Source organism: Salmo trutta, chromosome 3 (genome assembly GCF_901001165.1).
Source record: "Salmo trutta chromosome 3, fSalTru1.1, whole genome shotgun sequence".
Lineage (NCBI taxonomy): Eukaryota > Metazoa > Chordata > Actinopteri > Salmoniformes > Salmonidae > Salmo > Salmo trutta.
The window spans coordinates 72,343,235-72,365,872 of NC_042959.1; the positions used below are offsets into that span (position 1 = coordinate 72,343,235).

General features: G+C 46.4%; 1 protein-coding gene across 4 annotated transcripts in view; it reads right to left on the minus strand.

Annotated features, from left to right (window-relative positions):
* Positions 1-1,906: 1,906 nt before the first annotated feature.
* LOC115187800 (intermediate filament family orphan 1) overlaps positions 1,907-22,638 on the minus strand; it is a 32,140-nt gene continuing 11,408 nt past the window's right edge. Inside the window, exons 3-9 of one of the 4 annotated variants that reach the window (XM_029746856.1) lie at positions 13,036-13,131; positions 9,255-9,395; positions 8,944-9,131; positions 8,549-8,675; positions 3,777-3,869; positions 2,568-2,698; positions 1,907-2,316 (exon numbers count right to left, since the gene is read on the minus strand). In XM_029746856.1, coding sequence (XP_029602716.1) covers positions 2,208-2,316; positions 2,568-2,698; positions 3,777-3,869; positions 8,549-8,675; positions 8,944-9,131; positions 9,255-9,395; positions 13,036-13,131 — 885 coding nt within the window. In that variant the 3' untranslated portion in view covers positions 1,907-2,207. Of the gene's footprint in view, positions 2,317-2,567; positions 2,699-2,758; positions 3,187-3,776; positions 3,873-8,548; positions 8,676-8,943; positions 9,132-9,254; positions 9,396-13,035; positions 13,132-22,638 lie in introns of those variants that run through there. The other 3 variants (XM_029746849.1, XM_029746866.1, XM_029746863.1) reach the window with 3 other exon arrangements.

Sequence of the window (22,638 nt, forward strand, 5' to 3'; positions counted from 1 at the left end):
CACAGAGCCTATGACTAGCCTGGTCCCAGATCAGTATGTGCTCTAGCGAACTTCTCTCACCATAGTTGCCATGCCAAAAGTCAAAGTGCCTGATAGAAGAGGATCAGTGGCAGAGATGGCCTCTCTGGAGTCACATAGAAAAGCATATGGCATGACAACGATAGTTAGAGGAGTTGACTAAAGCCCATATACAGATCTGGAACCAGGCTAGGCTATGGTCATCACTAGTTTACACAACCACAAAGTCATAAACCCTTCCTATTTCTACAATTTATCTTCTTAAAATCTGACCCTAAACTTAACCACACTGTTAACATTCTGCCTAACCCTATCCTTAAATTAAGACCAAAAAGCACATTTTTATTTTAATGACATTTTACGATATAGCCTATTTTGACTTTGTGGCTATGTTATCTAGTGGAAACCCTAGGCTACGGCTGCATTCTAAAACAAAAATCTCTGCTCTCTCTCTCTCCCCCTCTCTCCTCTTGTTGACTCTGGTTACAGTCTCCTATTTACTTTACTCCACACAGTAAAATGGTATTACATTTTAATTACAATAAAACTACTTTTGGGGTTCTTTGGGATTCAGTGAAACAAGCACCACTATGTAACATTTAGTACAGGTAGTTACCAATTGTGTTGAAGAAAGAATACAATGTTACACAATGTTATCCAATAATTCCTTAGTAAATAGCAGGTAAGTGAAACAGGACGGTAAAATAATGTTACCTTGACACCCTGTCTGGTGTCAACAAAAGGGCAGAGAATCGAGCAGGCTTTTGTTTCAAAATGTGACTCATGAGTTCAGAATCACACACAGGGGATATCAGTGACGCCATCGGAGTGACTGCATCTTAGAGTTTAGTTTACTACTTGACTTTTTCTAGTTTTCATTGATACATATGAATGAAGTGTAGATGTCTTGATAAAATGAGTGATTTGATATTATTTTAGTCTGTTTGAATAACTATGATACAGTACAGTATATTTCTGTTTTGTTGCTAATAAAGTGATACATCTGGAGTTTTTGTCTCTTGCCAACTGGGCTTTGTTTAAGGGTGCGTTCGTAGAATTTTCTCTGGCTATCTACTCCGATTTCAAAGCACTCTCATCTGAGTGTAACAGAGCGCAGAATAACTGATGACTTTACTAGCGCTCAACACCCGTTGAATAGGGCCGGTGTCAGTAAACATCGGCAAAAAGCTTCATTCAATTGTTGCCAGCATCACAGTTAGAGTCACCAACACTCTGGATAACATGTAAACAGCCTAACCAGCTCTGCTAGGGAGAGTAAAATGGTCAGAGTGAGGTGTTCTCTCATTTGTGTCTGGAAGTAGCAAGCTAGCCAACGTTAGTCTGTTACAACGGCAGTCAAGCACCCAAGCTGAGGTCAGAACGCTCGGATCAACCCTACTCCTCGGCCAGAGCGTCCAGCGTGCGCTCGGGACGCTCCAAGAGCGAAACATTCTGAATTTACGAACGGACAATATGACAACGCTTTGAATTACGAACGCACAGAGCACACTCTGGCACTCCAGTGAATTTACGAACACATCCTAAGGCTTATATTTACTGTGTTATACTTCTAGGTGAGTTTGACTGAGTTTGAAAACAACCCTCATAATGTAGCAACAGGACAGCACTGTTAGAATGATCTGCTATGCTAGCCTGACATGAATATATTGGTGTGTGTGTGCGGTGTGTTTATCATTATGGCTGTGTGGAAATGGATCATGCTATAGGAGTTATTACCATGGTTCTCTGTAGTACCAACAACTACCTACCATAAGAGTACACGCTAGCCTACAATTCATATGAGTTCATTCAAATATTGCTCATACTTTTCTATGAGGTATTCTCAATTCAAGTGGTGTATTTCAATCCATTACCTCGTTTCCTTTTCTCTGCTAAACAGTGGAGTCTTATGTACAGACTTCCATGGTGCTAGTAATACCACTTCCCAGTAGAGGGGACTAAAAGCTGATGGAAACACACAACACTACACCATCGCTAAAACAGATAGATCTGACACTTTCCTATACTGAGGCTTGTGAATGAAGATGGCATGAAGAAAATAAAAAATAGACAAATAAGCATCTAGTGGTTAGAATGTAAACATGGCGTTGCTATAGTGACGGTGGAGTGTTGAGTGGTGCTGTGGTTGGATGGAATGAAGGTCATGTGATGGAGGTGGTCTTGACAGGTCATGATCTGGGAGGAGAGTTGGAGAGAGGTGGTGACGCTGTTGTCCCTTCCTTCTCTGCCTGGTCAACGCTCTCCTCACCAGCCACAGCCACAGGAGAGCCAGGCTTACTATAAAGAGAGCGAGCAAGAGAGCGCGAGAAAGAAAGAGAAAGAGCGAGAGAGAGAAAGAAGATCATTTTTGGGGGAATGCTTCATTTAGACAATAACAGGTATACAGTAGGCACAAGAATGCGTTTAAAACTTGGTCAAAGAAAATGTACGGATTACTGTAAACTACTGTAAGTCATTAAAAGTAAGCCAAAGAGAAACCGTGAGAGAGAAGTGAATGCCGGTGACAGAGAGTGAGGGAGTGAGTGTACCTGTCCCCACTCTGGGTGATGAGTCTCCTGCAGGTCTCCATCTGTACATCCAGGCCTCTCTTCATAGAACACATCTCCATGTATTCATGTAGGTGACGGTTCATATCACTCTTAGCTGTAGCCAAGTCATACTGGGGAGAAACACATCACTCTTAGCTGTAGCCAAGTCATACTGGGGAGAAACACATCACTTTTAGCTGTAGCCGAGTCGTACTGGGGAGAAACACATCACTCTTAGCTGTAGCCGAGTCGTACTGGGGAGAAACATCACTCTTAGCTGTAGCCGAGTCATACTGGGGAGAAACACATCACTCTTAGCTGTAGCCAAGTCATACTGGGGAGAAACACATCACTCTTAGCTGTAGCCAAGTCATACTGGGGAGAAACACATCACTCTTAGCTGTAGCCGAGTCATACTGGGGAGAAACACATCACTCTTAGCTGTAGCCGAGTCATACTGGGGAGAAACACATCACTCTTAGCTGTAGCCGAGTCGTACTGGGGAGAAACACCACTCTTAGCTGTAGCCGAGTCATACTGGGGAGAAACACATCACTCTTAGCTGTAGCCAAGTCATACTGGGGAGAAACACATCACTCTTAGCTGTAGCCAAGTCATACTGGGGAGAAACACATCACTCTTAGCTGTAGCTGAGTCATACTGGGGAGAAACACATCACTCTTAGCTGTAGCTGAGTCATACTGGGAAGAAACACATCACTCTTAGCTGTAGCCGAGTCATACTGGGGAGAAACACCACTCTTAGCTGTAGCCGAGTCATACTGGGGAGAAACACATCATTCTTAGCTGTAGCCGAGTCATACTGGGGAGAAACACCACTCTTAGCTGTAGCCGAGTCATACTGGGGAGAAACACATCACTCTTAGCTGTAGCTGAGTCATACTGGGGAGAAACACATCACTCTTAGCTGTAGCCGAGTCGTACTGGGGAGAAACACATCACTCTTAGCTGTAGCCGAGTCGTACTGGGGAGAAACACATCACTCTTAGCTGTAGCCGAGTCGTACTGGGGAGAAACACCACTCTTAGCTGTAGCTGAGTCATACTGGGGAGAAACACATCACTCTTAGCTGTAGCCGAGTCATACTGGGGAGAAACACATCACTCTTAGCTGTAGCCGAGTCATACTGGGGAGAAACACATGGTCAAACACTAACATAGCCCTAGACACACTGTCTCACACCCCCCACCTCAATCTGGTCGATGGTCTCTTGGTATTCTTTCTCCCTGGATTTGAATAAGTCCTCAGTGTCGTTAATCACCTTCTCCAGACACTGGTCTTCCTGCTGAGAGGTAAGGAGGAAGAGAGAGAGAGAGGGAAGGAGATGGAGAGAGATGGAGAGAGGGGGAGACAGAGAGAGGGGGAGACGGAGAGAGGGGGAGATGGAGAGACGGGGAGACGGAGAGACGGGGAGACGGAGAGAGGGGGAGACGGGGAGACGGAGAGAGGGGGAGACGGAGAGAGGGGGAGACGGGGAGACGGAGAGAGGGGGAGACGGAGAGAAGGGGAGACGGAAGGAGACGGAGAGATGGAGAGAGGGGGAGACGGAGAGAGGGGGAGACGGAGAGATGGAAGGAGACGGAGAGATGGGGGAGATGGAGAGAGGGGGAGATGGAGAATGGGAAGAAAAATAAATGGAAGTGATAAATTAAAGAGTACGGTGATAGAATGATAGAGAGAGGAGAAAGATTGTGGTTGTTTATGAAGACGTGTCTGTGTGTGTCAGTATTGGTTCTTATGAAGACGTGTCTGTCTGTGTGAGTATTGGTTGTTTATGAAGACGTGTCTGTGTGTGTGAGTATTGGTTCTTTACGAAGACGTGTCTGTCTGTGTGAGTATTGGTTGTTTACGAAGACGTGTCTGTGTGTGTCAGTATTGGTTCTTATGAAGACGTGTCTGTCTGTGTGAGTATTGGTTGTTTATGAAGACGTGTCTGTGTGTGTCAGTATTGGTTCTTATGAAGACGTGTCTGTCTGTGTGAGTATTGGTTGTTTATGAAGACGTGTCTGTGTGTGTGAGTATTGGTTCTTTACGAAGACGTGTCTGTCTGTGTGAGTATTGGTTGTTTACGAAGACGTGTCTGTCTGTGTGAGTATTGGTTGTTTATAAAGACGTGTCAATCTGTGTGAGTATTGGTTGTTTATGAAGACGTGTCAATCTGTGTGAGTATTGGTTGTTTATGAAGACGTGTGTGTGAGTATTGGTTGTTTATGAAGACGTGTCTGTGTGAGTATTGGTTGTTTATGAAGACGTGTGTGTGTGTGAGTATTGGTTGTTGATGAAGACGTGTCTGTCTGTGTGTGTATTGGTTGTTTATGAAGACGTGTCTGTCTGTGTGAGTATTGGTTGTTTATGAAGACGTGTCTGTCTGTGTGAGTATTGGTTCTTTATGAAGACGTGTCTGTGTGAGTATTGGTTCTTTATGAAGACGTGTCTGTGTGTGTCTGTGTGTGTGAGTATTGGTTGTTTATGAAGATGTGTGTGTGTGAGTATTGGTTGTTTATGAAGACGTGTCTGTGTGAGTATTGGTTGTTTATGAAGACGTGTCTGTGTGTGTGAGTATTGGTTGTTTATGAAGATGTGTCTGTGTGTGTGAGTATTGGTTGTTTATGAAGATGTGTGTGTGTGTGAGTATTGGTTGTTTATGAAGATGTGTGTGTGTGAGTATTGGTTGTTTATGAAGACGTGTGTGTGAGTATTGGTTGTTTATGAAGACGTGTCTGTGTGTGTGAGTATTGGTTGTTTATGAAGATGTGTGTGTGTGAGTATTGCTTGTTTATGAAGACGTGTCTGTCTGTGTGAGTATTGGTTGTTTATGAAGACGTGTCTGTGTGTGTGAGTATTGGTTGTTTATGAAGACGTGTCTGTGTGTGTGAGTATTGGTTGTTTATGAAGACGTGTCTGTGTGTGTGAGTATTGGTTGTTTATGAAGACGTGTCTGTGTGTGTGAGTATTGGTTGTTTATGAAGACGTGTCTGTGTGTGTGAGTATTGGTTGTTTATGAAGACATGTCTGTGTGTGTGAGTATTGGTTGTTTATGAAGACGTGTCTGTGTGAGTATTGGTTGTTTATGAAGACGTGTCTGTGTGTGTGAGTATTGGTTCTTTATGAAGACGTGTCAGTGTGAGTATTGGTTGTTTATGAAGACGTGTCTGTGTGTGTGAGTATTGACCAGACAGCACAACACAGTAGAGTTACACCTGGTACACCTCATGACCAGACAGTACAACACAGTAGAGTTACACCTGGTACACCTCATGACCAGACAGTACAACACAGTAGAGTTACACCTGGTACACCTCATGACCAGACAGTACAACACAGTAGAGTTACACCTGGTACACCTCATGACCAGACAGTACAACACAGTAGAGTTACACCTGGTACACCTCATGACCAGACAGCACAACACAGTAGAGTTACACCTGGTACACCTCATGACCAGACAGTACAACACAGTAGAGTTACACCTGGTACACCTCATGACCAGACAGTACAACACAGTAGAGTTACACCTGGTACACCTCATGACCAGACAGTACAACACATTGGAGTTACACCTGGTACACCTCATGACCAGACAGTACAACACAGTAGTGTTACACCTGGTACACCTCATGACCAGATAGTACAACACAGTAGTGTTACACCTGGTACACCTCATGACCAGACAGTACAACACAGTAGAGTTACACCTGGTACACCTCATGACCAGACAGCACAACACAGTAGAGTTACACCTGGTACACCTCATGACCAGACAGTACAACACAGTAGAGTTACACCTGGTACACCTCATGACCAGACAGTACAACACAGTAGAGTTACACCTGGTACACCTCATGACCAGACAGTACAACACAGTAGAGTTACACCTGGTACACCTCATGACCAGACAGTACAACACAGTAGAGTTACACCTGGTACACCTCATGACCAGACAGCACAACACAGTAGAGTTACACCTGGTACACCTCATGACCAGACAGTACAACACAGTAGAGTTACACCTGGTACACCTCATGACCAGACAGTACAACACAGTAGAGTTACACCTGGTACACCTCATGACCAGACAGTACAACACATTGGAGTTACACCTGGTACACCTCATGACCAGACAGTACAACACAGTAGTGTTACACCTGGTACACCTCATGACCAGACAGTACAACACAGTAGAGTTACACCTGGTACACCTCATGACCAGACAGTACAACACAGTAGAGTTACACCTGGTACACCTCATGACCAGACAGTACAACACAGTAGAGTTACACCTGGTACACCTCATGACCAGACAGTAAAACACAGTAGAGTTACACCTGGTACACCTCATGACCAGACAGTACAACACAGTAGAGTTACACCTGGTACACCTCATGACCAGACAGTACAACACAGTAGAGTTACACCTGGTACACCTCATGACCAGACAGCACAACACAGTAGAGTTACACCTGGTACACCTCATGACCAGACAGCACAACACAGTAGAGTTACACCTGGTACACCTCATGACCAGACAGTACAACACAGTAGAGTTACACCTGGTACACCTCATGACCAGACAGTACAACACAGTAGAGTTACACCTGGTACACCTCATGACCAGACAGTACAACACAGTAGAGTTACACCTGGTACACCTCATGACCAGACAGCACAACACAGTAGAGTTACACCTGGTACACCTCATGACCAGACAGCACAACACAGTAGAGTTACATCTGGTACACCTCATGACCAGACAGTACAACACAGTAGAGTTACACCTGGTACACCTCATGACCAGACAGTACAACACATTGGAGTTACACCTGGTACACCTCATGACCAGACAGTACAACACAGTAGAGTTACACCTGGTACACCTCATGACCAGACAGTACAACACAGTAGTGTTACACCTGGTACACCTCATGACCAGACAGTACAACACAGTAGAGTTACACCTGGTACACCTCATGACCAGACAGCACAACACAGTAGAGTTACACCTGGTACACCTCATGACCAGACAGTACAACACAGTAGTGTTACACCTGGTACACCTCATGACCAGACAGTACAACACAGTAGAGTTACACCTGGTACACCTCATGACCAGACAGCACAACACAGTAGAGTTACACCTGGTACACCTCATGACCAGACAGTACAACACAGTAGTGTTACACCTGGTACACCTCATGACCAGACAGCACAACACAGTAGTGTTACACATAGCTGAGGTAATCTACTGATGTAATCAGTTAATTAAATTACACTGAGTAAGGCCTTTTTATTTACCTCAGAGTGACAAGACACAGTGTTAAAAATGTATCTTCTGACTGGTAAATGGAAAACAGATACTAACTAGTGTGTGTGTGTGTGTCAGTGTGTGTGCGTGTGTGTGCGTGTGTGTGTGTGCGTGCGTGTGTGTGCGTGTGTGTCAGTGTGCAGACACAAGCCTCCAGGCATGCAGTCATTAGTGAAAAGCTTTTTGAAGTGTGTGAGTGTTTTGGGGAAATGTTGTTTTTTTTTAAATCGCCTGCTAAAATATATTTCCCAGAGGAGTGAAGGTCAGTGCCCTGGGACATTTTAAACCACTAGCACCACTGAAATCAAACAGCCAGGCCCAATGCCTGTGAGCAATAAACCCTGTTTTCAGCAGGCCATTAGCCCATCCCTCACCCGACTCATCTGTCTAGCTCTATTCAAAACCATTTCCTGGAAAATACAATTGACAATGCTATAAACTGAGTAACTGCGAATACAGAAACAACTGATAAATGTCTATGGGCTGTTGTGTAACCTCTGCAAAAAGATATCCGTACTACTTGGACAAAGGCATTGCACTAAGTCATCAATTTATCGTTCTGAGAAGTTGAAGGTACTGCTTCCATAGTTCTAACATCAGTTAACCCCATAGAGTTACTATGGAATACCTAAACATCAACATTCTAAAGCGCTCCATACCTCTCCTGGCTGGTGGGTGGTCTCCGGAGCCAGAGTGCATCCTGGGAAGTCCTCCCACAGCAGCAGAGTCTCCTCTGTCTCCTCCCAGGCCAAGCTGTCACAGTCATCTTCAAACTCACACTCCCGCCTGCAACACACACACGTTTGTTTATTAAAGTTTGTTTGGCCTCTGGAGAAACTGCACATGGAAGATTCCTTCTTATCAGTCTAATACCTTTACTATGGTAGAGTATAGACAGCGTAGAAGCTGGTTGTACCTGTAGACGCCTGATAAGAGAAACTACACATGTAACAAACACCAGACCTGTAATGTTACTCAGAGCTGGTTGTACCTGTAGAAGCCAGATAAGAGAAACTACACATGTAACAAACACCAGACCTGTAATGTTACTCACAGCTGGTTGAGCATCCTCTGCATTTCCTCGTTGATCTGACTGGCTGACGAGCCACAGAGCTCCTCCTCTCTGGGCAGGCCCCCATCGCTCTCCGAGGTGCTGATAGTCTCATCACCCTCGCTACTGTTGACGGACAGCGGGGTCTGTTTCCGGGGGCGACAGTTGATGGCAGACTGGGTGTTAGGGACCTAGGAGTGGAAAGAGAGACTTAGACAGACACAGACAGACTGACACAGACAGACACCGTCAGAGACAGACAGACACCATCAGAGACAGACAGACACCATCAGACAGAAAGACAGACAGACTACCTGATACATCTGGATGACATCCTCACAGTTCCTCTGCTGGGCCACGTCACACAGGCGAGCCGTGATGTCGATGCGTCTACAGATGTCCATGTCCACCTTCATGGCCTTCTCCTGGATCTTACTGTCCAGATCAGACATGTTCTACACAGAAAGAGAGATGGTTACGGTCTCCTAGAAACAGTTATCATCCTAACCAGACCAGGAGTGATCTCTGTGTAGTGTGTGAGAAACAGACTAGGGGACCCAGTGGGACAGGAGAATGAACCAGACAATATTGAGGGTGAAAAGGGTCATTGATGAGCAGATGATTTGTGTGCAGTCAGATCAGGACAGTATGAGGCTGTGTGTGTATATAGGAGAAAGATGTATACCAGTTGTTGATGATGGTTCTGTTAGGTGTGGATGGCAACATGAGATGGCGCCGATAGAGATGGCAGCTTCGCTTCAAGTCCTTAGGAAACTGCAGTATTTCGTTTTTTTATGTATTATTTCTTAGTGTTAGCCCAGAAAACCTTAAGTGTTATTACATACAGCCGGGAAGAACTATTGGATATCAGAGAGACATCAACTTACCAGCACAACCAGTACTACAACCAGGAATAAGACTTTCCCAAAGCGGATCCTTTGTCTGCAACTCCCAGGGCATTTGAACTGATTCCAGAGGCCGACCCAAAACAACGCCGTCGGAGGAAAGGGTGCCGGAGCGGTCTTCTAGTGAGGCTTCGGATACGCACATACCACCCACAGCTTCCAAGTATATTACTCACTAACGTCTAGTCCCTGGTTAACAAAGTCGACGAAATTAGTGCAAGAGTTGCTTTCCAAAGAGATATCCGGGATTGTAACATACTCTGTTTCACGGAGACATGGCTAGCTGGGGATATGCTGTCGGAGTCCGTACAGCCACAGCCAACGGGATTTTCAGTGCATCGCGCCGACAGGAACAAACATCTCTCTGATAAGAAGAAGGGCGGGGTGTATGTTTCATGATTAACGACTCATGGTGTAACATACAAGTTCTTTTGTTCACCTGACCTAGAATTCCTCACAATCAAATGCAGACCATATTATCTCGCAAGAGAACTCTCCTTGGTTATCGTCACAGCCATGTATATCCCCCTGCAAGCGGATACCAAGACGGTCATCAAGGAACTTCACTGGACTTTATGCAAACTGGAAACTATATATCCTGAGGCTGCATTTATTGTAGTTGGGGATTTTAACAAAGCTAATCTGAGAACAAGGCTACCTAAATTCTATCAGCATATCGATTGCAGTACAGGAGCGAGTAACACACTCGACCACTACTACTCTAACTTCTGTGATGCATACAAGGCCCTCCCCCGCCCTCCTTTTGGCAAATCTGACCATGACTCCATCTTGTTACTCCCCTCCTATAGTCAGAAACTAAAACAGGAAGCGCCCGTGCATAGGTCTATCCAATGCTGGTCTGACCAATTGTATTCCACGCTTCAAGATTGCTTCGATCACATGGACTGGGATATGTTCCGGGTAGCCTCAGACAATAACATTGACGTATACACTGATTCGGTGAGCGAGTTTATAAGGAAGTGTATCCGTGTACCCACTGTGACTAAAACTTTCCCTAACCAGAAACCATGGATTGATCGCATCAGTCGCTCAAAACTGAAAGCACGTACCACCGCATTTAACCATGGCAAGACGACTGGAAACATGTCCAAATACAAACAGTGTAGCTATTCCCGCCGTAAGGCAATCAAATAAGCTAAGAGTCAGTATAGAGACAAAGTGGAGTCGCAATTCAACGGCTCAAACACGAGACGTATGTGGCAGGGTCTACAGACAATCAGGGATTACAAAAAGAAAACCATTCCCGTCGCGGACATAGACATCTCGCTCCCAGACAAATTCAAACAACTTCTTTGCGCGTTTTGAGGACAATAAAGTGCCACCAACACAGCCCACTACCAAAGACTGTGGGCTCTCCTTCTCCGTGGCCAACGTGAGTAAAACATTTAAACCTGTTAACCCTCGCAAGGCTTCCGGCCCAGACGGCATCCCTAGCCGCGTCCTCAGAGCATGCACAGACCAGCTGGCTGGTGTGTTTACGGACATATTCAATCAATCCCTATCCGTCTGCTGTCCCCACATGCTTCAAGATGTCCACCATTGTTCCTGTACCCAATAAGGCAAAGGTAACTGAACTAAATGACTATCGCCCCGTAGCACTCACTTCTGTCATCATGAAGTGCTTTGAGAGACTAGTCAAGGATCATATCACCTCCAACCTACCTGTCACCCTAGACCCACTCCAATTTGCTTACCGCCGCAATAGGCCCACAGACGATGCAATCGCCATCACACTGCACTCTGCTTTATCCCATCTGGACAAGAGGAATAGCTACGTAAGAATGATGTTCATTGACTACAGCTCAGCATTCAACACCATAGTACCCTCACCATTAAGCTGGAGGCCCTGGGTCTCAATCCCGCCCTGTGTGATTGGGTCCAGGACTTCCTGACAGGCCGCCCCCAGGTGGTGAAGGTAGGAAACAACATCTCCACTCCGCTGATCCTCAACACTGGGGCCCCACACGGGTGCGTACTTAGCCCTCTCCTGTACTCCCTGTTCACCCATGACAGCGTGACCATGCATGCCTCCAGCTCAATTATCAAGTTTGCAGACGACACTACAGTGGTAGGCTTGGTTACCAATAACGACGAGACAGCAAACAATGAGGAGGTGAGGGCCCTCGGAATGTGGTGTCAGGAAAATAACCTCTCACTCAATGTCAGCAAAACAAAAGAGAGGATTGTGGACTTCAGGAAACAGCAAAGGGAGCACCCCCCTATCCACATCAACGGGACAGTAGTGGAGAAGGTGGAAAGTGAAGGTCCTCGGTGTATATATCACCGACAAACTGAAATGGTCCACCCACACAGACAGTGTGGTGAAGAAGGCGCAATATCGCCTCTTCAACCTCAGGAGGCTGAAAAAATGTTGGCTTGTAACCGAAAACCCTCAATAACTTTTACAGGTGCACAATTGAGAGCATCCTGTCGGGCTGTATCACCGCCTGTGACACTTACTGCACCACCCACAACCGCAGGGCTATCCAGTGGGAGGTGCGGTCTGCACACCGCATCACCGGGGGCAAACTACCTGCCCTCCAGGACACCTACAACACCCGATGTCACAGGAAGGCAAAAAGATCAAGGACAATAACAACCCGCGCCAGAGTCTGTTCACCCCGCTATCATCCAGAAGGCGAGGTCAGTACAGGTGCATCAAATCTGGGACAGAGAGATCGAAAAAGAGCTTCTATCTCAAGGCCATCAGATTGTTAAACAGCCACCACTAGCACAGACTTGATATCATTGGCCACTTTAATAAATGGAACACTAGTCACTTAAATAATGCCACTAAGAATGTTTACATATCTCGCATTACGCATCACATATGTATATACTGTATCCTTCACTATCTATTTTTTACTATCTATGGCATTTTAGCCGCTCTGTCACTGCTCATCAATATATTTTATACTTATATATTCTCATCCCATTCTTTTACTAGATTGTGTGTATTAGGTTTTGTTGTGGAATTTGTTAGATATTAGGTTTTGTTGTGGAATTGTTAGATATTACCTGTTAGATAATGCTGCACTGTCGGATCTAGAAGCATAAGCATTTCTCTACACTCGCAATAACATCTGCTAACCATGTGTATGTGACCAATACAATTGGATTGGATAAGAGAAGGTGCATATTGAGAGGAACTTTGTGGATGTAGACTCACATTGCTCATGAGGCCTTTGAAGAGCACCAGTTCAGCCTTCAGCTGCTGCACTCTGACAGCCAACTCATCCTGACAGCCCTCACTCTCCTGGAGGTCCTACAAACAAAACACACACATAATCATGAGATGCATGTCTATGCACACAGGTACACGCGGACACACAAACGCACGCAGGCCTGCACGAACACACACACAACCCCACCACTCACACACATCCTGCAAACCAGCTCAGCCCCTACTTTCTAGAAAAGGCCAGATTATAAACTCAGCAACAAAAAAAAACAGCCTCTCACTGTCAACTGCGTTTATTTACAGCAAACTTAACATGTGTAAATATTTGTATGAACATAACAAGATTCAACAACTGAGACATAAATAGAACAAGTTCCACAGAAATGTGACTAACAGAAATGGAATAATGTGTCCCTGAACAAAGGGGGGTCAAAATCAAAAGTAACAGTCAGTATCTGGTGTGGCCACCAGCTGCATTAAGTACTGCAGTGCATCTCCTCCTCATGGACTGCACCAGATTTGCCTGTTCTTGCTGTGAGATGTTACCCCACTCTTCTACCAAGGCACCTACAAGTTCCCTGACATTTCTGGGGGGAAATGTCCCTATCCCTCACCCACCAATCCAACAGGTCCCAGACGTGCTCAATGGGATTGAGATCCGGGCTCTTTGCTGGCCATGGCAGAACACTGACATTCCTGTCTTGCAGGAAATCACGCACAGAACGAGCACTATGGCTGGTGGCATTGTCATGCTGGAGGGTCATGTCAGGATGAGCCTGCAGGAAGGGTACCACATGAGGGAGCAGGATGTCTTCTCTGTAACGCACAGCATTGAGATTGCCTGCAAAGACAACAAGCTCAGTCCGATGATGCTGTGACACACCGCCCCAGACCATGACGGACCCTCCACCTCCAAATGGATCCCGCTCCAGAGTACAGGCCTCGGTGTAACGCTCATTCCTTCGACGATAAACGCGAATCCGACCATCACCCCTGGTGAGACAAAACCACAACTCGTCAGTGAAGAGCACTTTTTGCCAGGCATGTCTGGTCCAGCAACAGTGGGTTTGTGCCCATAGGCGACATTGTTGCCAAAGATGTCTGGTGAGGACCTACCTTACAACAGGCCTACAAGCCCTCAGTCCTGTGACCTTAATTGCCTACCGTCTGTAAGCTGTTAGTGTCTTAACGACCGTTCCATGTTCATTAATTGTTTATGGTTCATTGAACAAGCATGGGAAACAGCGTCTAAACCCTTTACAATTAAGATCTGTGAAGTTATTTGGATTTTTACTAATTATCATTGAAAGACAGGGTCCTGTAAAAGGGACGTTTCTTTTTTTGCTGAGTTTATATTGAGCTTCTCAGGGTAGGGCCAAACAGTAATACATTCTATATTAACCAACTCAGGGTAGGGCCAAACAGTAAAACATTCTATATTGACCAACTCAGGGTAGGGACAAACAGTAATACATTCTATATTGACCAACTCAGGGTAGGGCCAAACAGTAAAACATTATATATTGACCAACTCAGGGTAGGGCCGAACAGTAAAACATTCTATATTGACCAACTCAGGGTAGGGCCAAACAGTAAAACATTCTATATTGACCAACTCAGGGTAGGGCAAAACAGTAATACATTCTATATTGACCATCTCAGGGTAGGACAAAACAGTAATACATTCTATATTGACCAACTCAGGGTAGGGACAAACAGTAATACATTCTATATTGACCAACTCAGGGTAGGGCCAAAACGTAAACATCATATTTTATCTTTATAAATCTTGACTCAAATCGCACTTCAAATCCAAAGTACAACAGTATAATCTGTCCATGATGATTATATATTCTTTACAGTGTAAGGATAGATGTTCTTACCCTAAGTCTTACTACAAATCCAAAGTACAACACACAAACATACAGTACATACACACAGATTATACATTGACAACCCTGCCTACTTAATCTCATGAGTGCCTTGGATTATACTGTTGATCTAATTCTCCCTCTTTTCTCTGAAGTATTTGATTCCGTAAACTACTAGCCATATTATTTTGCAGAACTTCTTCCTGAGATATGTCTTGACATAAAAGTTGATTGTGTCTGTGGTGCAAATGAAATAAGGTAACTTGACTTGACTCATCCCTGAGTGTTTCTTTGTGTAACTCTTGTACATTGTTCTGCATGGATAGTTGAATGTAAAGTGGAACTTTGCTGCATGCCATGTGGTCTCCTGTTGGCTCAACAGAGCCTGTCTAACTGGGTTAGGTAGATGTCCCCTGCAGTTGCATCCTCACACATCCGCACACACAACAAACCTGAAAAACCAGGGCCCCACATGGCTCAGCTACATATGCTCACCGATGGCAAGATGGCGCCGACAGACATGGCAGCTCTGCTTCTAGCTCCTTAGCAACTTTGCAGTATTTTGTTTCTTTTTTTGTTTCTTTTTACAAACGGAAAGAACTTTTGAATATCATAGTGGTGGTAACTCACCAGCATTATGACCAGGAATAGGACTTTCCCAATTTGGAACCTTTGTTCGTAACCCCCAGGGCATTTGAACTTATCCCAGAGGCTGCTACAAGACGCCACTGTCGGAGAAGAGTAGACTTCAAGTCTGACTCAGGAGGCGTGCACACCATCCACCGGTTCCGAGTATATTACTCGCTAATGTTTTGTCCCTGGACAATAAAGTATACGAGCTCAGGGCGAGGATCTCCTCCAGAGAGACATCAGGGACTGTAACATACTCTGTTTCACGGAATCAAGGCTCTCTCCGGATATACTGTCCCAGTCAATACAGCCAGCTGGGTTCTCAGTACATCGCGCACACAGGAATAGAGAACTCTCCGGGAAGAAGAAAGGCGGGGGTGTATGTTTCATGATTAACTACTTATGGTGTGATTGTGATAATGTACAGAACTCAAGTCCTTTTGTTCATCAGACCTAGATTACCTCACAATCAAATGCCGACTGTATTACCTACCAAAATAATTCTCTACAGTTATGGTCACAGCCGTGTACATTCCCCCTCAAGCCAATACCACGACGGCCCTTAAGGAACTACACTGGACTTTGTGCAAACTAGAAACCACATATCCTGAGGCAGCATTTATTGTATTTGGGGATTTTAACAAAGCAAATTTGAAGAAAACGCTCCCGAAGTTCTATTAACACATTGACTGTAGTGCCCATGCTGCTAAAAACCACATGACCACTGCTACTCAAACTTCCGCGACATATGTGGCAGGGTCTACAGACAATCACGGATTACAAAGGGAAAACCAGCTACGTCGAGGACACCGACGTCTTGCTCACGGACAAGCTAAACACCTTCTTCACCTGATTTGAGGATAACACAGTGCCACCAACACAGCCCGCTCCCAAGGACTGTGGAAGTGCACTGCCCGCACTTCAAGGACATCAACCACCTGAGCCACGGCCTGTTCACCCCGCTATTGTCCAGAAGGCGAGGTCAGGATGATAGCGGGGTGAACAGGCCGTGTCTCGGGTGGTTGATGTTGTAGATTATATTTTTGGCCTTCCTGTGACATCGGGTGTTGTAGGTGTCCTGGAAGGCAGGCAGTGTGCCCCCGGTGATACGTTGGGCAGACCGCACCACCCTCTGGAGAGTCCTGTGGTTGCGAGCAGTACACTTCTGGTCACAAGACGCAGGCCTCCTTATTGTCCCTAGAATTTCCAAGCAAACAGCTGGATGCAGGGCTTTCTCCTATGGAGCTCAATTTTTATGAAATGGTCTACCTATCCATGTGAGAGACGCAGACTTGGTCTCGACCTTTAAGTCTTTATTGAAGACTCATCTCTTCAGTAGGTCCTATGATTGTGTGTAGTCTGGCCCAGGGGTGTGAAGTTGAACGGAAAGGCACTGGAGCGACGAACCGCCCTTGCTGTCTCTGCTTGGCCAGTTCCCCTCTCTCCACTGGGATTCTCTGCCTCTAACCCTATTACAGGGGCTGAGTCACTGGCTTACTGGTGCTCTTACATGTAGTACCTAGGAGTGGTGCGTCACTTGAGTGGGTTGAGTCACTGACGTGATCTTTCTGTCCGGGTTGGCGCCCCTCTCAGGTTCGTGCCCTGGGGGAGATCTTTGTGGGCTATACTCGGCCTCGTCTCAGGGTAGTATGTCTATCCCTGTTCTCTCCTCTCTGCACAGGCCATACAAACGCTTCACACCGCGTGGCCGCTGCCACTCTAACCTGGTGGTCCCAGCGCGCACGACCCACGTGGAGTTCCAGGTCTCCGGCAGCCTCTGGAACTGGCGTTCTGCGGCCAACAAGGCAGAGTTCATCTCAGCCTATGCTTCCCTCCAGTCCCTCGACTTCTTGGCACTGACGGAAACATGGATTACCACAGATAACACTGCTACTCCTACTGCTCTCTCCTCGTCTGCCCACGTGTTCTCGCACACCCCGAGAGCTTCTGGTCAGCGGGGTGGTGGCACTGGGATCCTCATCTCTCCCAAGTGGACATTCTCTCTTTCTCCCCTGACCCATCTGTCTATCGCCTCCTTTGAATTCCATGCTGTCACAGTTACCAGCCCTTTCAAGCTTAACATCCTTATCATTTATCGCCCTCCAGGTTCCCTTGGAGAGTTCATCAATGAGCTTGACGCCTTGATAAGTTCCTTTCCTGATGATGGCTCACCTCTCACAGTTCTGGGTGACTTTAACCTCCCCACGTCTACCTTTGACTCATTCCTCTCTGCCTCCTTCTTTCCACTCCTCTCCTCTTTTGACCTCACCCTCTCACCTTCCCCCCCTACTCACAAGGCAGGCAATGCGCTTGACCTCATCTTTACTAGATGCTGTTCTTCCACTAATCTCATTGCAACTCCCCTCCAAGTCTCCGACCACTACCTTGTATCCTTTTCCCTCTCGCTCTCATCCAACACTTCTCACTCTGCCCCTACTCGGATGGTATCGCGCCGTCCCAACCTTCGCTCTCTCTCCCCCGCTACTCTCTCCTCTTCCATCCTATCATCTCTTCCCTCTGCTCAAACCTATCTCCTGATTCTGCCTCCTCAACCCTCCTCTCCTCCCTTTCTGCATCCTTTGACTCTCTATGTCCCCTATCTTCCAGGCCGGCTCGGTCCTCCCCTCCTGCTCCGTGGCTCGACGACTCATTGCGAGCTCACAGAACAGGGCTCCGGGCAGTCGAGCGGAAATGGAGGAAAACTCGCCTCCCTGCGGACCTGGCATCCTTTCACTCCCTCCTCTCTACATTTTCCTCTTCTGTCTCTGCTGCTAAAGCCACTTTCTACCACTCTAAATTCCAAGCATCTGCCTCTAACCCTAGGAAGCTCTTTGCCACCTTCTCCTCCCTCCTGAATCCTCCTCCCCCTCCCCCCTCCTCCCTCTCTGCGGATGACTTTGTCAACCATTTTGAAAAGAAGGTCGACGACATCCGATCCTCGTTTGCTAAGTCAAACGACACCGCTGGTTCTGCTCACACTGCCCTACCCTGTGCTTTGACCTCTTTCTCCCCCCTCTCTCCAGATGAAATCTCGCGTCTTGTGACGGCTGGCCGCCCAACAACCTGCCCGCTTGACCCTATCCCCTCCTCTCTTCTCCAGACCATTTCCGGAGACCTTCTCCCTTACCTCACCTCGCTCATCAACTCATCCTTGACCGCTGGCTACGTCCCTTCCGTCTTCAAGAGAGCGAGAGTTGCACCCCTTCTGAAAATACCTACACTCGATCCCTCCGATGTCAACAACTACAGACCAGTATCCCTTCTTTCTTTTCTCTCCAAAACTCTTGAACGTGCCGTCCTTGGCCAGCTCTCCTGCTATCTCTCTCAGAATGACCTTCTTGATCCAAATCAGTCAGGTTTCAAGACTAGTCATTCAACTGAGACTGCTCTTCTCTGTGTCACGGAGGCGCTCCGCACTGCTAAAGCTAACTCTCTCTCCTCTGCTCTCATCCTTCTAGACCTATCGGCTGCCTTTGATACTGTGAACCATCAGATCCTCCTCTCCACCCTCTCCGAGTTGGGCATCTCCGGCGTGGCCCACGCTTGGATTGCGTCCTACCTGACAGGTCGCTCCTACCAGGTGGCATGGCGAGAATCTGTCTCCGCACCACGTGCTCTCACCACTGGCGTCCCCCAGGGCTCTGTTCTAGGCCCTCTCCTATTCTCGCTATACACCAAGTCACTTGGCTCTGTCATATCCTCACATGGTCTTTCCTATCATTGCTATGCAGACGACACACAATTAATCTTCTCCTTTCCCCCTTCTGATAACCAGGTGGTGAATCGCATCTCTGCATGTCTGGCAGACATATCAGTGTGGATGACGGATCACCACCTCAAGCTGAACCTCGGCAAGACGGAGCTGCTCTTCCTCCCGGGGAAGGACTGCCCGTTCCATGATCTCGCCATCACGGTTGACAACTCCATTGTGTCCTCCTCCCAGAGTGCTAAGAACCTTGGCGTGATCCTGGACAACACCATGTCGTTCTCAACTAACATCAAGGCGGTGACCCGTTCCTGTAGGTTCATGCTCTACAACATTCGCAGAGTACGACCCTGCCTCACACAGGAAGCGGCGCAGGTCCTAATCCAGGCACTTGTCATCTCCCGTCTGGATTACTGCAACTCGCTGTTGGCTGGGCTCCCTGCCTGTGCCATTAAACCCCTACAACTCATCCAGAACGCCGCAGCCCGTCTGGTGTTCAACCTTCACGTCACCCCGCTCCTCCGCTCTCTCCACTGGCTTCCAGTTGAAGCTCGCATCCGCTACAAGACCATGGTGCTTGCCTATGGAGCTGTGAGGGGAACGGCACCTCCGTACCTTCAGGCTCTGATCAGGCCCTACACCCAAACAAGGGCACTGCGTTCATCCACCTCTGGCCTGCTCGCCTCCCTACCTCTGAGGAAGTAAGTTCCCGCTCAGCCCAGTCAAAACTGTTCGCTGCTCTGGCACCCCAATGGTGGAACAAACTCCTTCACGACGCCAGGACAGCGGAGTCAATCACCACCTTCCGGAGACACCTGAAACCCCACCTCTTTAAGGAATACCTAGTATAGGATAAAGTAATCCTTCTAACCTACCCCCCCTTAAAAGATTTAGATGCACTATTGTAAAGTGGTTGTTCCACTGGATACTGGAATTCATAAGGTGAATGCACCAATTTGTAAGTCGCTCTGGATAAGAGCGTCTGCTAAATGACTTAAATGTTAAATGTAGTAGGTTGGTGGTTGAAGATATCCCTCTAGTGGTGTGGGGTCTGTGCTTTGGCAAAGTGGGTGGGGTTATATCCTGCCTGGTTGGCCCTGTCCGGGGCCACAGTGTCTCCTGACCCCTCCTGTCTCAGCCTCCAGTATTTACGCTGCAATAGTTTGTGTCGGGGGGCTAGGATCAGTCTGTTATATCTGGAGTATTTATCCTGTCTTATCCGGTGTCCTGTGTGAATTTAAGTATGCTCCCTTTAACTCTCTATCTTTCTCCCTTTTCTCTCAGAGGACCTGAGCCCTAGGACCATGCCTCAGGACTACCTGGCCTGATGACTCCTTGCTGTCCCCAGTGCACCTGCTGTCCCCAGTCCAACCCAGTACACCTGCTGCTGATCCAGTTTCAACTGTTCTGCTTGCGGCTATGGAACCCTGACCTGTTCACTGGACGTGCTACCTTGTCCCAGACCTGCTGTTTTCAACTCTCTCTCTACCATACCTGCTGTATCTAACTCTGAATGATCGGCTATGAAAAGCCAACTGACATTTACTCCTGAGGTGCTGACCTGTTGAACCCTCTACAACCACCGTGATAATTATTATTATATGACCCTGCTGCTCATCTATGAACGTTTGAACATCTTGGGCATGGTCTGTTATAATCTCCACCCAGCACAGCCTGAACAGGACTGGCCACCCCTCAGAGCCTGGCTCCTCTCTAGGTTTCTTCCTAGGTTCCTGCCTTTCTAGGGAGTTTTTCCTAGCCACCGTGCTTCTACATCTGCATTGCTTACTGTTTGGGGTTTTAGGCTGGGTTTCTGAATAGCACTTTGTGACATCGACTGATGTAAAAAGAGCTTTATAAATACATTTGATTGATTGATTGAGTACAGGTGCATCAAAGCAGGGACCGAGAGACTGAAAACCAGCTTCTATCGCAAGGCCATCAGACTGTAAAATAGCCATCACTTGCCAGCTACCAACCGGTTACTCAACCCTGCATCTTCGAGGCTGCTGTCCAATATACATAGACATGGAATCACTGGTCACTTTAATAGATGTTTACATACTGTTTGACTCATTTCATATGTATATACTGTATTATAATCTACTGTATTTTAGTCAATGCCACTCTGACATTGCTCATCCTAATATTTATACACTACCGGTCAAAAGTTTAAGAACACCTACTCATTCAAGGGTTTTTCTTTATTTTTTTACTATTTTCTACATTGTAGAATAATAGTGTAGACATCAAAACTATGAATAACAAATATGGAATCATGTAGTAACCAAAAATTGTTAAACAAATCCAAATATATTTTATATTTGAAATTAATCAAATAGCCAACCCTTGCCTTGATTACAGCTTTGCACACTCTTGGCATTCTCTCAACTAGCTTCAGTTGGAATGTTTTCCTAACAGTCTTGAAGGAGTTCCCACATATGCTGAGCACTTGTTGGCTGCTTTTCCTTCACTCTGCGCTCCGACTCATCCCAAACCATCTCAATTTGGTTGAGGTCGGGGGATTGTGGAGGCCAGGTCATCTGATGCAACACTCCATCATTCTCCTTCTTGGTAAAATAGCCCTTACACAGCCTGGAGGTGTGTTGGGTCATTTTCCTGTTGAAATACAAATGATAGTCCCACTAAGCACAAACCAGATGCAAAGGCGTATCGCTGAAGAATGCTGTGGTAGTCATGCTGGTTAAGTGTGGCTTGAATTCTAAATAAATCACAGACATTGTCACCAGCAAAGCACCCCCACACCATAGCACCTCCTCCTCCCTGCTTTACGGTGGGAAATACGGAGATCATCCTTTCACTCACACAGCTGTAGGAACCAAAAATCTCCAATTTGGACTCCAGACCAAAGGACAAATTTCCACTGGTCTAATGTCCATTGCTCGTGTTTCTTTGCCCAAGCAAGTCTCTTCTTCTTATTGGCGTCCTTTAGTAGTGGTTTCTTTGCAGCAAAAAGGCCTGATTCACACAGTCTCCTCTGAACTAGAGGTTGACCAATAAATCGGAATGGCCGATTAATTAGGGCCGATTTCAAGTTTTCATAACAATCGGAAAACGGTATTTTTGGATGCCGATTTTGCAGATTTTTTATATATATATTTTTTTTAGACCTTTATTTAACTAGGCAAGTCAGTTAAGAACACATTCTTATTTTCAATGACGGCCTAGGAATGGTGGGTTAACTTGTTATGGATAGGGGGCAGTATTTTCACGGCCGGATAAAAAACGTACACGATTTAATCTGATTATTACTCCTGCCCAGAAACTTTTATATGCATATAATTATTAGCTTTGGATAGAAAACACTCCAAAGTTTCTAAAACTGTTTGAATGGTGTCTGTGAGTATAACAGAACTCATTTGG